Raw genomic sequence first — 14,364 nt, 5'->3', positions numbered from 1 at the left:
ATACATATAATAGTTACAATGTGTTCGTGTGAATGAACTGTTTCAAATTTGCACAACATTTTGGATATGAAAGCATAAAAAAGCCAGGCTGTTTTTTGTATTATATATAAAATGAAAACAATGGAAATAAATTCAGCATAGTTTGCTATAAATTTGTTTTTGGCTAAAAATGTTAAAAAATTTCTTTTTTTAAAGAGATATAGATTTTTTTTTTTACTTTAGTGAAAAATACTACAAGCAAACACTTGAACAAAAAGATATGTGGGTTGCTGTTTGCACGTATTTTCTATTGCTCATATACTGTGATAGTTTCTCGGACCCATGAGATCTGTGGGACTAACAGTGAGACTTCATTTTTATTGAGTTTTGCATAAGAGGATTCTTGCTTTTTGCTGATAACTTTGTTCTCTTGCATGCGAAAACATGTCTCCCAATTGTGTTTTGATGACATAGGATTAACCTGTAAAACTGTGTAGTCACATTTCTGATTTTAAAAGTTACCTTAAGGTTTTAAAGTACGTTTTCAAATAAATTGTTTATGGTTTCTTGATTGTATTATAACAAAGTGAGTAAATCCCAAAGCAAAAATCTGGGACATGTTTGTGAATGAATTTGTAGTGATAAAATATATGAGGGTATGACAGTCATTGTAGAAATTGCTAGACATGTTGTCTCTTAGAGGGACCTCAGAAAGTAATCGTTTGATAACACAGATCTTGGTCCTGTGCCATATGCTGTCATTGCTCTCCTGGAGACTGGGCTCCCTTATCAGTAATCTTACCATACCCCTTCTCTTCAGTGCTTTGTAACTAAAGGCACAGGAAAGTAGCTGTGCTACTTTCTGTTCCTTTTGGTACTGTTGAGTTGGCATGCTTACAAAATGGTGGATGAGAATCTAATTTAGTTTTTGCATCGTTAATTAACTGAGTGTAACTCTAGGGCTTCAATCTGCCTTCAGTTTTTCAATCACTGAGCCTCTGCTGTCAGAGGTGAGCACAGGGATTACTACAGCTCGGAATCTGTTAGCAGATATTAGAGCCAAGCTTGTTTTGGTTTCCGTTATTCCCTTGAATTTTTCCAAGGAGTGCATTAGGGTAAGAAGGGAAAAGAGGAGGCAGTCTCTTCTCTGAAAGGGAAACGTGCTGTTGAATTTTTATCAAAAGCCAGAGTTTATCAAAAGCCGATTTCTTTTTTCCTCCCCTGGAAGCATTTGTGGTTAAAAAAAAGGGGGGGAGAGGAATAGAGGAAAAGTGTATTCATAATGTTCAAAAATATATTTAACAGTATCTTAGAATAGTAGTCTTACTGCTGGTGTCCAGGTGTTAGAAAGATAAATGACTTGTCAGTAGAATTGCCTTACTAAGGTTTAGGGCTTGACACTCTTCAGCCGTCTCAGACCCAGGGGGAAATTAGCAAAGTTTGGGAAGAAGGATGTTCCATTGATAGTGGGCACAGGGAATGCAGAATTCGTGAGCCACAAGGACGTTTCGCAGAACTCCCTAGATAAGGAAGAAACAAACAAAGCCAACTCAGCAACTGTGCTGAATCAGTTCCAAGTAGAGAAAAGGTAATTGTGGCAGGGGGAGACTGTGACCACAGCTTGGGGCCCATCGACTCCTGAAGTCCATGACTCAAGAGGGGAATGGCTGAGCATGTTCACTGGTTGGCAGGAGAAGCAAGAGAATCATTGAACCAGTAGAAGGTAGAATGTTAATCAAGAAGAGAGCTGTGTAACCTGTAGCAAAAAAAAGCATGATTTCGTTTGCTGAAATGTATGAAAGGTGTAAAGTTTTGATGATTGGGGTGCCAACCTTTGGTGGGCTCCCACCCAGCTCCCTGCTCTGTGCAGAGCAGTACAGATAAATGGAAGTGCCTCAGCTCAGTGTGTAAATTGGCACTGCACATCAGGCAGTGAGCCTGCATATGGGACACGACTGATACTGTCCAGTTCTCTAGAGTATCTTCTGTAATTAAAAAATCTACTGGAATGTAATTGTCTTTAGGCTAGGCAAACAGTATTATTATACCTTTAGAGCTGGGCTAGATTAGTTATATCATAATGAATGGAACTTCAAGATAGTGTTTTAATGTTTTCAGGCTGATTTTTTGTTAAACGCAGTTTTGTTCCATGTCAGAATTAGGTCATTAGATCTCTTTTTCTGTCATCTTTAGTCTTAACATTTGTTTTCTTTACCAGCTAGCAACATTTATGCTTCTTAAATTCTGTTTTCATCCTTTATCTGTTTTTTCAGTCCCTCTTTTCAAACATATCTCTACAGATTAGAAGAAAAAAGAAAGTGCTAGTGCACCTTAAATTGCTGTGCAAATGTTTCTAATATTTAATGTATTTTTATTGCCAATAAGCAAGGAAAATTGACTTCTTTTGTATTTTTTATATAAAAATACTTTATTTTTTCCATTTTTCTTTATGAATGAAAAATCAGTTACACAAAAGCTTGGTTTTGATAACTGGATTGCTCTCAAGTATTCTGTTTTTCTCTTTCTTTTAAGCACTTCTGAAGATTTTATTCATCTGTTGCAGCTGTGGAGTTATAATACTGAAATCTCAGATTATTCTGACTAGCATGTCACACTCATTTTTCTTAGTTTAAGTGTAATTCCAGTTATTATTATTTTTGAGGGCAGTGCAGTCTTTGATGCTCCTTGCAAACCAGCAACAGGTCTAATTTGTGGAAGTCATTACTGTAAATATGTGCAAGAGGGTGACTAGCTGCTTGTTCTTTCTGAGTTAGAAGGAATAAAAAAGGAGGTAGGATGATATCTACCAATAACATTGCAAGCATATTTTTTTAGGGCATAAAAACTTTCTTGGAACTGAACACAATAGTGAATACTTTCATTACCATGTAGACATAACTTATAGCCTTCTGCTTAAAAAGAACAAAGCTCTGTTATTTTAAGCACAGCATATTTTCTTCCTTTTTTTACTGTTTTGGTGTACTTGCATTTCTTTTCATTTGGAAAAAATGACTATCATTCCTTTGCTGAGAGAAACAAATGATTTTATAGCCAGGAAATACAGTTTTGATGCTTTAAGATTATGTTAGAGGGTTGTTTTTTTGTCTTCATGATGTTTCTCGTAAATAATGTTAGAGGTTTTTAATAGTAGATGATATATGATAACAGAACCTTTAAAAAATTTGTAGCACTTGGGGAACTGTTGTCTCTTTATTGTAACATTACTGCTTAAATGTTCTACAAAAACTAGGAAGGATGTTACTGCTTCGAGACCTGTAGATGCTGGCACTGGCTAAATTAGTTGCTCTTTCTATATGTCATCTGCTGAAAAGTGTATTTTGTACATGTAGAGCACTTCCTTACTTGTTTTGGAATTTGTACTATTTGCTATGATGTACATGAACTCAGTTTTGGTTAATTTAAAAACAACCCTTTTAATTTTGTTTTTGGCAGAACGGGGCAAAGAGTTTTTGGAAGATTTAAGTGGACAGGAGACTACAGAAAACAAGAAAAATGCCGAAACCAGTAAGTAGCAGGTTTATATTCATCTAAAATCTAGGAAAGTTTTTACATTTTAGAGGGATAATCTTGGAACTGTTCCAGTTGTTTTGACTCTGCCCTTTCTAGATTTCGTAAGATTTGATTGTGTATGTTTGAAGTTGAGACAGTTTAGTACCAACATGTGGAAAATAAGATCAAGAAAGCTTGGTACTGCAAGTTGCATGGAGGTTGGAAATGGGAGCAGTACTTGGGCCCATTTGGCTGGCAGGAGGAATGACTTTTCAGGAATTGTTGACTTTGAGATGAGCTGATTTACAGTGATTAATGGAGGCATAATTTGAGCCTGACTCAGTCAGTGTCTGTGAGAATCAGTGGAAGGGTTTGCTGTAGGATTTGGCAGGGGAAGACAGAACATGTGTAAAGTGTCTGCTCCAAGTTAGATAGTAGTTTTACCGTGGTAGAGGGTATCTCATAGAAAGTAAGTTTTGAAGGGAGGAAATAAGCAGTGTTTATGGTCTCCTGTTCCTCTCACTTCAGCTAAGATAAGGGCTCATCTACTTTCTATCCGGGGGGGAAAAAAATCTCCAACTTTTGTTTTGATAATAATTCTAGAAGTCTTTGAGGAGATAATTATTCAGTAGGTTAATTCTTTTTCTGTTGATGTAATATTTTTGGAAGGATTTCATCTGCCATGTGTTAAATGACTTTTGCTTGTCTCTTTCACTTGTATCCAGTGAACAAACCATTCAAGAAAGGGAACTGAATTGTCAGATTATTTCTACTCAACTCAGTTGGTTTATGTAATAGCCTTCAGGCTTTCTTTGTTTACTAATGTTTCATTTTGGTGGCAGATTAGGAGTGGGGCAGATCTATTGCTAAGAATAAATGTGTCTATGTGCATGTGTATACACACATACATCCCTATACATAGATTTATAAAAGGTTTCTGCTATTAATCAGAAATTACCTGTGTAAATCATGTGTGTTGTGTGCCAGTATTTGGAACTGGTACAGCTTGATGAATATTTTGAGCGTGGGACTAAGGGTTTGAAGTTCTGTTCTGAGCTTTGCAGTTGGTCTGATGACCGACTGGCCATACCTTATTGTTTCTGTAATTTCTTCTTTACCTGCCAGTGGATTAGGGGCAGTATCTTGGTACTTTCTGCAGCTGGAAGTAGCTATCTGTATCCTGCTCACTTGTGACAGAAAGCTGCACTATAAAGGGCAGGAAAATGAATTGGCAGCATACTGCAAAAAATCATTGTGAGCTCATGAGGTTTCTGAGGCCTTCAGCTCCATGCAGCTGGAGAGCCATGAAGCCACAGAGGTGGTGACTAGAAAAAAAAGGCCTGGGTGAGGTAACTTCTTTTTAAATTCTGGGATTGGAACCATGAAATTTAGGCAGGCAGGGTTCTCTCTATTTTAAGGACCAGAGAAAATTGAAGGAAATAAGAATTTTAGGGTTGTTCACAAGGAAAGCAATATCTGTAGAACTGAGATTGCAGTGGTGTTGAAAGAGCGCACAGTCCACCCTAATAATGGATATTAGCTACCAGGTCTTGTGGCAGAAGCTGGTCTTGTGGCAAAGATAATTTTTTTCTAAGGGTCTTTTTTTAAAGAGTTCATGTATCTCTTGATGATGTAGGTGCATGTGAGATCTTAGAAGGAAGCGAAGTCAAAGGAGCCATTATAAATGATATTAAGCTGATTACATTTCTCAATGTCTTCCTGTAAACTGCGGGTTGCTGTAATTATAGTTGGTAATCAGGGAATGAAGAAGTAGCACACTTGCCAAAGGTTAAGTAGCATTACCTATAAAAATCAAACCTTAGATTTTGTTCTGGTTGCTTCTTAAATGATAGATGGCTTTGGAGCTCTCCTTCCCCTTCCCCTCTTTTTTTTTTCCTTCTTTCTTCTTTGGAGACTGAGGCTTAAGAGCCTAGCCACAGTTACGTTTGATAAATCCAACATTGTTCTTTGAAGAGTCTTGCTGTTCTGCTCAGATTTGATAGTACTGGACAGTAGGAGGTCTCTTGCTATGGATATTTACTGTAGCTCTTGGGAGTTGTCTTTATGGACAATCTGCAATAACCAAATGTACTTCTAGTCCAGAAACTATTTATGCTTTAACTCCTTGTTGCTTATTTTTGACAGCTGTTGCAATAAGAGAGTCAGTATTCTGTAGCTTTATTGCTGGAAATCATTAAACCTGGAAATGAATGAAATAATCATGGGTAAGAGCTAAGAAAACCCAGTTAACATAACTGGTGAGATTTTTGACAGTGTTATTTTATCTCTCTTCCGTATTACTGTGACCTATTAAGTTTTTTTTTTTTTTCCAGACTCTGCCATAATGATCCAATTGATAGTTTTCAGAAGGTCTGGTAGTCTTGTAAATATGTAAACTTGTGCAGTATAAGTAAATTCTTCATGTGTTTTTTGGGATGAATTTTTTTGTTCAGAAAATAAATAAATAGATCAGTTTAAATGGAATCAGTACATACTGAACTGCGGAAAAGGCAATTAAATAGATTTGGTTTCACTTTTTTTTGGTTTCATGTTGAAAGGTTATGTAGTATTCCAGACAAAATTAAGTAAATGAAAACCGGTAGAAGGTCTTGGCGTATTGGAATTTTTGAGCAAAGAACTTCCATTTTTCCTGGAAGTCTCAGTCTAAAGTAAATTTCATGCCACTGTGAGTGATTCTTATACATGGTAGTACAAGGTCATGTGTTTGGGATTTTCTCTCTTAGAGGCCAGTAGGTTAAATAGGTTGAGTGAAGAGGCTGTTTTGAAAGGGTAAAAGCAACTTTAGTATATTGTCCTGAGATAGTAAGGCAATATGTGTCTGAAAAATATACATAATTGAAACATTTTCTTGTTTGATTGCTTCAGTAGAAAGTCTGTTCCTTCACTTTGGCTGGGTTTGTGACAAAGTGGCTTTCCGGTTTTTCAAGCTGTTACTCAGCATCTACTCTACTTTTAAAACCAAATAGTTTGTTTTTAAAAGAGACTTACTATTCTCAGTTCTACCTAGCACTGTGAATTTTAGTTTCATTTAACATGTTGTGGTCTGATTTTATCTGAATAAAACTGATGACTTCTTTGTTTAATTACATCTTTCCTGCTCTAATCAAAATTTGAGCTGTTAATAGGGCTGTTCTCAGTGTGCTTAGTTCTCGTCTTCCTGAAGAACAGAATATTTGTTGACTCTTATTTTCTGTACTTTCTTCCTAAAAGAATATATACAAAATGTTTCTCAGCTGTATGGCATTCTCACAGATCTGCACCGAAAATAGAAACATAGAAGCTAAAATTAGACATCGTGGGTTATGTAACTGTTAATCATTTCATAGGCTAAGAAGATTGAATTTAATTGACTGAAATATTGCATTTATATTTACACTTATAGGGTGTAGAAGGAGTTAAATTATCATCTGCTTTTGGTGGTAATTTGCAGCACGTTTGTACAAGACTGCAAGGCATGAGAGAAAGAAAGCATTACACTGGGGAATAACAGAGATAGATATCAAAGTTACTAAGACTAAAAAGGATATTTTTTTCTAGATTTATTCCACATTTTATGGTATTGTGTATTCAGAAGGAGTAAATAACAGATTCTGGAATAATATGGTGGTTTAAAGCTCTAATATTTGGAAGATCAATCTAATTTCTGTAAGGTGGCTGAATTGAAATAGCGTATAAATTTTTTTTACTACAGTGGTGTTACATAGGAAAATCTTTGAGTCTGTGTAATGCAGTATTTGAATTATGGCTTGAATTCATGATTTATTTCTGTAGTATAGACAGACAACTGATGTCAGTTTGGAGGACTGCTTTCTTTTGATTTATCTATTAGTAAAATCTGTCTGACATTATTCTGTAGCCTTCTGTTCCTAATGCTGTTTAATCCTTACCTTTTTACCTTATCGTCTTCATAAAGTTTTTTCTTTCATCTCTTCCTGTATCTACTTTGATGTTGGTACGCAGGGAGTGCTGTGTGTTTATGCAGTCTGTAAAGCAGTGGGACTAATATACTGCTGCTCTTAACACAGTTTAATATGCAAACTTGAGATAGTAAATGGCTGAACAAGTGTGAGGAAGCTCTTTGAACAAACTTTTTTTTGCCATATGTAATTTTTTTATGAATCAGACTGGTTTTTGTGGCTTTTACAAATTACTAATTTGTATTGCATTTATTGAACCAAAGCAAAACCTCTGGAAACCACTTCCATGTTTTTTTAAATGGCGTTTTAAGTTTTGGTACCTACGCAGTTTTGGAGTTCATGATGAAAGCTGAAGTGCCGTAACTAGTATCTGCAAAGGATGGCTGAAGTACAGTAATAGAAAGTGTTAGATTATTAAGATTACAGCCAGGTTTTGTGCATGTTCCGTGGACTGTATCTGTTTGAGGAGAGGTTCAAAGGTTAATGTGGTGATGTTGTAATATTCCCTTAAATTGTGGAGGGTTGAAGATAGGTACTACAGGAAAATGTAGAATTTCACCTAAAGGTGAAAGAATGCAATACAAATATAATTCCCTTGTGAAGTACATGCTTTGATTAAGTGCACATTGATGTTTGTTGTTCCGGATACATTCATTGACTGTACTCTTTATTGGTTTTGGTAAGTTATTTAATAGATAATTTGTGGTAGAACTTTTTTTATAAATACTATTTTGTGAGCTGTGGCAAATATCCTCATAACGCATTAGCAACATTTGTTATCAAAACATCAGTTGCTCCCTTGGCAAAGAATAATCAACACGTAGTTCTTCAGTGTGTGTTCTTCCCTTTCCTTTGGCTGTGTTTAATCATTCTGAAGCCAGTCTGGTAAAATACAGATAAACTCAGACTGCTGCTGATGCCAAGGACCTGGATAAGCTCAAGAAGTGGGCCAGTGTGAACCTTGTGAGGTTCAACAAGACCCAAGTACAAGTTGCTGCACCTTGGTTGTGGCATCCCACAGTGTCAACACGGGCTGGGGGATGAACAGATTGAGAGCAGCCCTGTGAGAAGGACTTGGGGGTGCTGGTGGATGAGAGGCTGGACATGACCCAGCCATGTGCACTCACAGCCCAGAGAGCCAGAGGTGTCCTGGGCTGCATCCAAAGCAGCATGGGCAGCAGGGCCAGGGAGGGGATTCTGCCCCTCTGCTCTGCTCTGGTGAGACCCCACCTGCAGGGCTGCATCCAGCTCTGGGGTCCCAGCACAGGAGGTGCAGGAAATGAAGGAAATGGTGGTGTTGAAACAGGTCTAGAGGAGAATCACAAAAATGGTTCTCAGAATGGAGCATCCCCTCCTGTGAAGAAAGGCTGAGAGTTGGGGTTGTTCAGCCAGGGGAAGAGAAAGGTGCAGGGAGACCTTATTGTGACCTTTCAGTACTTAAAGGGGGCATATAAGAAAGGTGGGGATAAACTTTTTATCAGGGCCTGTTGCAATAGGACAAGGGTAATGGTTTCAAACTAAAAGGATATAGATTCAAACCAGATATAAGTAAGAAAATTTTTATGATGAAGGTGAAACACTAACAGTTGCCCAGGGAGGTGGTGGATGCGCCATCCTTGGGAACATTCAAGGTCAGGTTGAATGGGTCTCTGGGCAACCTGATGTAGTGGAAGCTGTTCCTGCTCATTGCAGGGGGATTGAACTAGATCTTTAAAGGTCCCTTCCAAGCCAAACTACTCTGTGATTCTATTTAATATACAGACTTGAGATAGTAATTGGTTGAACTGGTGTGAAGAAGAGAGCTGTGTGGACATTACAAAGATGTGGGATCCTGGTGAGAGCAAGTTTGAAAAGCAGGCATTGAATGGATCATGTGATATGTGTAGTGGTAGCCTTCCAACCCTTGCTACAGGAAACCTTTATGCATTTCTCTTGTCACCACTGCAAGAGCTCCTTCCTGTTTCTGTTTTTGTGTGGTAAAGTTGGTTCAGATTAGTGCCTGTCCTTGTAATTTGTGGTACAGATAATTTCCCCTGTCACCAATGTCATGTAAAGAGAATTGCTTCAAAGTAGCTGGATGCTCAACAGCAGATTACAAGAGTGACCATTGCTGAAGTTCCTGAGCCTTCTTTCTCTGCCTGTGTTTTCTCAGTTCCCTGCCTTATTTATGAAGTGGAAACTTCCCCCATGACTCTTGTTAATGCAGTTTGCTAGCTTTATTTTACAGACAATTCACCTGGCACCAGAGGTTTGATTTTTGTTGAGAGAGTGCTGTGTGATCAAGGTTTAAATTAGATAAGTAGACCTTTGGGGCTCTGCAGGTTTTGACAAAAATAACTTTCTTATTTTCCATGCCCAGATATAATTGAAGTTGTGAAACAATGTTACAAGTTTGCAGAAGTGTGGTATTTGTATGCAAAAAAAATTAAGTCTGTCCGAGTGCCTTCAGACAGAAAATGAAGTGTAGTGTTAACTTTGTAAGTCTCTTCTTAAATAGTTCATATCACAAAGGTAATGTTTTAATGTTGTCATCATTTAATTTGCAACTTTATTATTAGAACTGAATGTAAGTATTAATTAGCAGTTGAGTGATGTGTTAATTTGAAGTTCAAAGATAAACAGGAATGCTACAGGCTTAAGCAGTTACCGTAATGTGTGTAAGCGGCCAGGTACTCTTAATGTCTATTTGTACCTATTGCAGGTGTAGAAGCTGTGTACTCTTAAAGCACAGATTTTTTTGGGGGACAGTAACATCCAGAAGCAAACAGAATTCAGAGAATTGAGTTTGCCTCTGTGTTACAGCTATTATTTTACTGTTTGGATATTCTAGTTCTCGTGAAGGATAAACTCTCAGGTAGTAATTCTTGCATTTGTACAAGATGACATTTGTTGTAAGGATATTTATATAAGAAGTTTCTGCTGCATGCTGCTGCAATTAGTTGAACTTGCTGTGCTTTGTAGATCTTCTGTGACGCTTCTTGTTTTGGTGATGGTGCTGTTATATAACAGAGCACTTTGGCATTTAATAAAATTATTTTTTAGCCTTATTCTTTGTAACTTGCTTACTTGTAACTGCCCTAAAGAAGGCTTCATTTTATTAAATAGAAAAACTGCTTTAAAAAATTAAATTTTTGTAATTAGGGGGCAATCCCCTTAAACTAGTGCAACTGACAGTGAGTTAGACCTGCCATTTAAAATTCGTTCTTTTGCTAGAGGAATTCTGTTCTATAAGGGTTTATTTTTCTTCTCTTGAAATGGACAGTCTGAGAGAATCTACAGAAAACATCTTTTTCCCTCTTCCTGACACACACCCTCTAACCCTCTATTTCTTTTTTTTTTTTTTTTTGCAATACAATGAAACTGTCTTTTACTCCAAAGTCTTCAACTCTTGTTCTTTATCAGTGTTTGCACACACAGTAAAGTTGGCTAAGCCCCTTCTATCATTCTTGTTTGCAAGTCTATAACCTAGAGGTCCTCGGGCTACAGCTACTCTTGTCTTGTATATGCCCTTCGTGCCCAAAGTTGTTTACCTTAACACTACAGGGAGCAGTGATCAAGCTTCACCTGTTGCATGAGGACAGACTGCTCTGCAGTTTTCTTTTCCCCACCTTAGGTCTCCCTTCTGTGTTTTGTCTTGTCTTTTCCAGACACTCACTTCTCAGAGTATTCCACCTGGTGGCAAAATTAGGAAAATAGCCAATGGAAATGGTTTGCACATTCATAGATCAAGTAGTGTAAGAATCTGTAATACAAGTCCTAATTCCTGTTCCCTTTTTTATAGTAGAGAGAAATTGGAATAGATCTGTGTGAGTTTGTTTTTTTTGCGTTTATAGAAAAGTATATTTGACTTTTATATTCCTATGCACTAAAGATAAATAAAATGTGATACCCTGGCAGTAGGACTGTAGGACCGTTCTAACACTGAGAAGACAGTGCTGTGCATTTAATACTTTGTTCTGTCTCATGGAAATTCTCACTTCTGTATGTACCAGCTAAAGAGAAATTGGAGAAGACTGTTGTACTTCCAAGTAAGGCTTCCAGATATCTCCTGCAATATTTGACTTCTTGTTTTATAAGAAGTAAACCCAGTGATTGTCAACAGTCATCTGGGAAATGGTCTTCCCTTTCAGAAGAAGGAAGTTCATTGAATGGTGGCGATTCTTTAGTCTTGTAGTAAGGGAGTTGAAGGGGGTTGGTACTAATGAGAGCTGACTTCTATACTTTTTCCTACCATTGATGAAAACCTGCTACTAGTCTGTCCTGAGATGTACAAGCTCTAGTCCTAAATACTTTGACCACCAAACCATTTGATTTTAGAAATGGCAAGCAGGAGGCTGCTTGTCTTCTTATATTGCTAGGCATAAATACCTTAAAATGATATATGTGTGACCAAGAACTTTTTCTTTTGCATGCATTTGGGAAGGCCTCTGAAAGATAGTGCCCAGTAGCTGAGTATCCCAGTGTTCTTCAGCTGTTCAGTAGTGATGTCAGCTATCCCAGTAAATTAATTTTGAACTTTGTTCTCTAGTTTAACCTTCCAACCTACTGGTAAATACTATCCTGATTATGCTTTTGTACTAAATAGAAGATGAGAATTTTTTCAGATTCAAATTTTCTGATTTTCTTACTGCTGTGTTCTGTGTGTAAACAAGACCGTTAAAATTGTTGAACTTACTTACTGTTTCTTACAGGCTGGTCACAGGATGTAGAAGCATTACACTGTTACAATATGATTTAAATATTTCCTTATGTTCTGTAGATCAATGTCAGAGTAACCACAATGGATGCGGAGTTGGAATTTGCCATCCAGCCCAATACAACAGGCAAGCAGCTCTTTGATCAGGTAACTTATATGTCTCTATGTATATATGAGTACAAAGACATAAGAGTATTGTGGTTATTAAGGCATAGTCTGAAAAAGTGGTAGTGTTCTCATGTACAGATTGTTTTTCCTTACATTATCTAAGCTATGCTCTGAGTTAGTGTGAATTTCCTCATTACTTCTCATGGAATGTATTGAATTCATAGACAACTCTGTAAATACGTTACCAGTGAGGCTTCAGAGAAATCGTGTATAGAACTGCTTTGATATTGTGTTTATGTCTAATAATATTATAGTTGCTACTGCAATATAGTTGTTAGAATTGCATGTATTAGAAATATGTATGTAACAGTAAGTTCATTAATGAAAGCTAACACAATTGTTTTCCAGCAATGGATGCTGTAAGATGGTTTTTCACTTCCCAAATGTTAGAACTAAATAATGTTGTTCTGTGAACCAGTTTGGAATTTACATTAAAAAAAAGGAAAGGAAAAAAGCCAAAGAATAGTTGAAAATGATGACCTTAATGTGCTTATGGATTGCAGACCTATCAGAGCTGCATACTCTCACTTGATGGTGTGCCTGCTGTACATCAGTCAAATGGACAAAGTGAACAATTTCTTAAAAAGGGTTGTTCTTGCACTCACGTGGTGTTAGTCATCAGAATCTTGAAATAAGTTTTTGATCTGTGTTGTGGAGTGTTACAGGAAAACGCTAAGAATAGAATCTTGTCAATGTGTTGTGTCATTTTCCAACAATATACCAATAAATGTGTTTTATTATCTAGATTCAAGATGTATGTGTTTATTTAGGAAATGTGGAAGTATCTGAAATTACTCTTCAAAATAGTTTAAGTAGATCAACAGTTATGTCTAGTAGTTGTTTCTGTCCATTCCACTATAGATGCTTGAAGTATGTAATGAAAAGTACTAAGAGAAAGTAACACATTGAAAGAGTTCTTTAAACTTTTAGTTGACCTTTTAGAGTCAATTAAATGTCTTATTATATAAATTGAAACGAAGAGAATGTTTATTGTTTTAACACTGAACTTCTTTTCTTAGATAAATGAAATTGCCCATGCAATTTTTGTTTTGAAATGACTGACTCTTAACACTTACTGCCTGCCCTTTTCTCTAACATCAGTAGCAGTGTTTCTTCAGCCCCTACAAAGGAATAAACTTCATGACTCTTAAAAAGACTTCTTCTAAGAAGGGGCTGTCTTGCTTTTTGTCTAACCAACATCACCATCAAATAAAACTACGGTATTCTGTGGCATAGAAGGTTCAAGCTCTTACTTGTCTTTTGCCAGTCTTTGCTATCTTCTGCCATGCACTGTTGGGTGGGGTGACATTCTGCTGTGTAATGTCTTGTGCCCAGGTAATCACGTTCATCCAAGTTGGGGCATTTGCAAACACGGAACAAAGATACAGTTCCGAATTTGTTGTCATGCTCTCTCCTTTGTTCCTCAGTTCTCTGTGTGGTGTTTTGACATCTCACCAGCTCTTACTTCTGGAGTTTTAAATTGAAAAAAATTTAGGTCAAGAAAAATCAACCCGAATAGTTGTGTATGAGAAACATTTTCAGCCTGATCTTAAATTCGTGTGTGAGTTCCACAGTGTAACATCAAAAGCTGAACTGTATTGTGAAACCAGCATGAAATTTTCAGACAAAAAGTTATCCTGTTTCTCTATAGAAAGAGAGTTGCATAGTACTGTTATTGAAAGGATTGGCCTTCAAGGTTTATGCAGAAGTGGTGGACATGGCAAGCACGTTGGTTATTGCTTGCAGAAAATAACCTCTCCATGAATTCAGCTGTTATCTAGTGCTGCTCTACATTTTTGGTGAACAACCTTTCAACCTTTTATCAGCCGGTGTTCTTTTAAGCTTTTAATTGGTGTTTTCTAGAGTTGTTGATTTGTTTCCCATTCCATATGTGTGTTCTCATCTTTGTCTGCTAGCAGACAAGAATTCAGCATTTGAAATGTGTGGTTTTCTCTTTTCTGTTGTCAAACTCAGTAAACTTCTTATTTATTGCACAAGCTTTTTTTTTTATTATTACTTGCATTTCAGAAGGTGTTCTAACATACCTGTCATTGGTCCCTCTGTCTATCCTGT

General features: G+C 36.9%; 1 protein-coding gene across 2 annotated transcripts in view; it reads left to right on the top strand.

Annotated features, from left to right (window-relative positions):
• The window catches only part of RDX (radixin), a 45,651-nt gene that overhangs the window by 4,862 nt on the left and 26,425 nt on the right, over positions 1-14,364 (top strand). Inside the window, exons 2-3 of one of the 2 annotated variants that reach the window (XM_042023865.1) lie at positions 3,433-3,504; positions 12,187-12,270. In XM_042023865.1, the coding sequence (XP_041879799.1) occupies positions 3,493-3,504; positions 12,187-12,270 (96 nt within the window). In that variant the 5' untranslated portion in view covers positions 3,433-3,492. Of the gene's footprint in view, positions 1-3,432; positions 3,505-12,186; positions 12,271-14,364 lie in introns of those variants that run through there. The other variant, XM_042023866.1, reaches the window with a different exon arrangement.

Source organism: Corvus kubaryi, unplaced genomic scaffold (assembly GCF_017639235.1).
Source record: "Corvus kubaryi isolate FWS band 111438036 unplaced genomic scaffold, C.kubaryi_AGA036_p1.0 37256, whole genome shotgun sequence".
NCBI classification, from domain to species: domain Eukaryota; kingdom Metazoa; phylum Chordata; class Aves; order Passeriformes; family Corvidae; genus Corvus; species Corvus kubaryi.
Note: the sequence above shows the minus strand (reverse complement) of the source record. Positions and strands in the feature narration are given on the sequence as shown.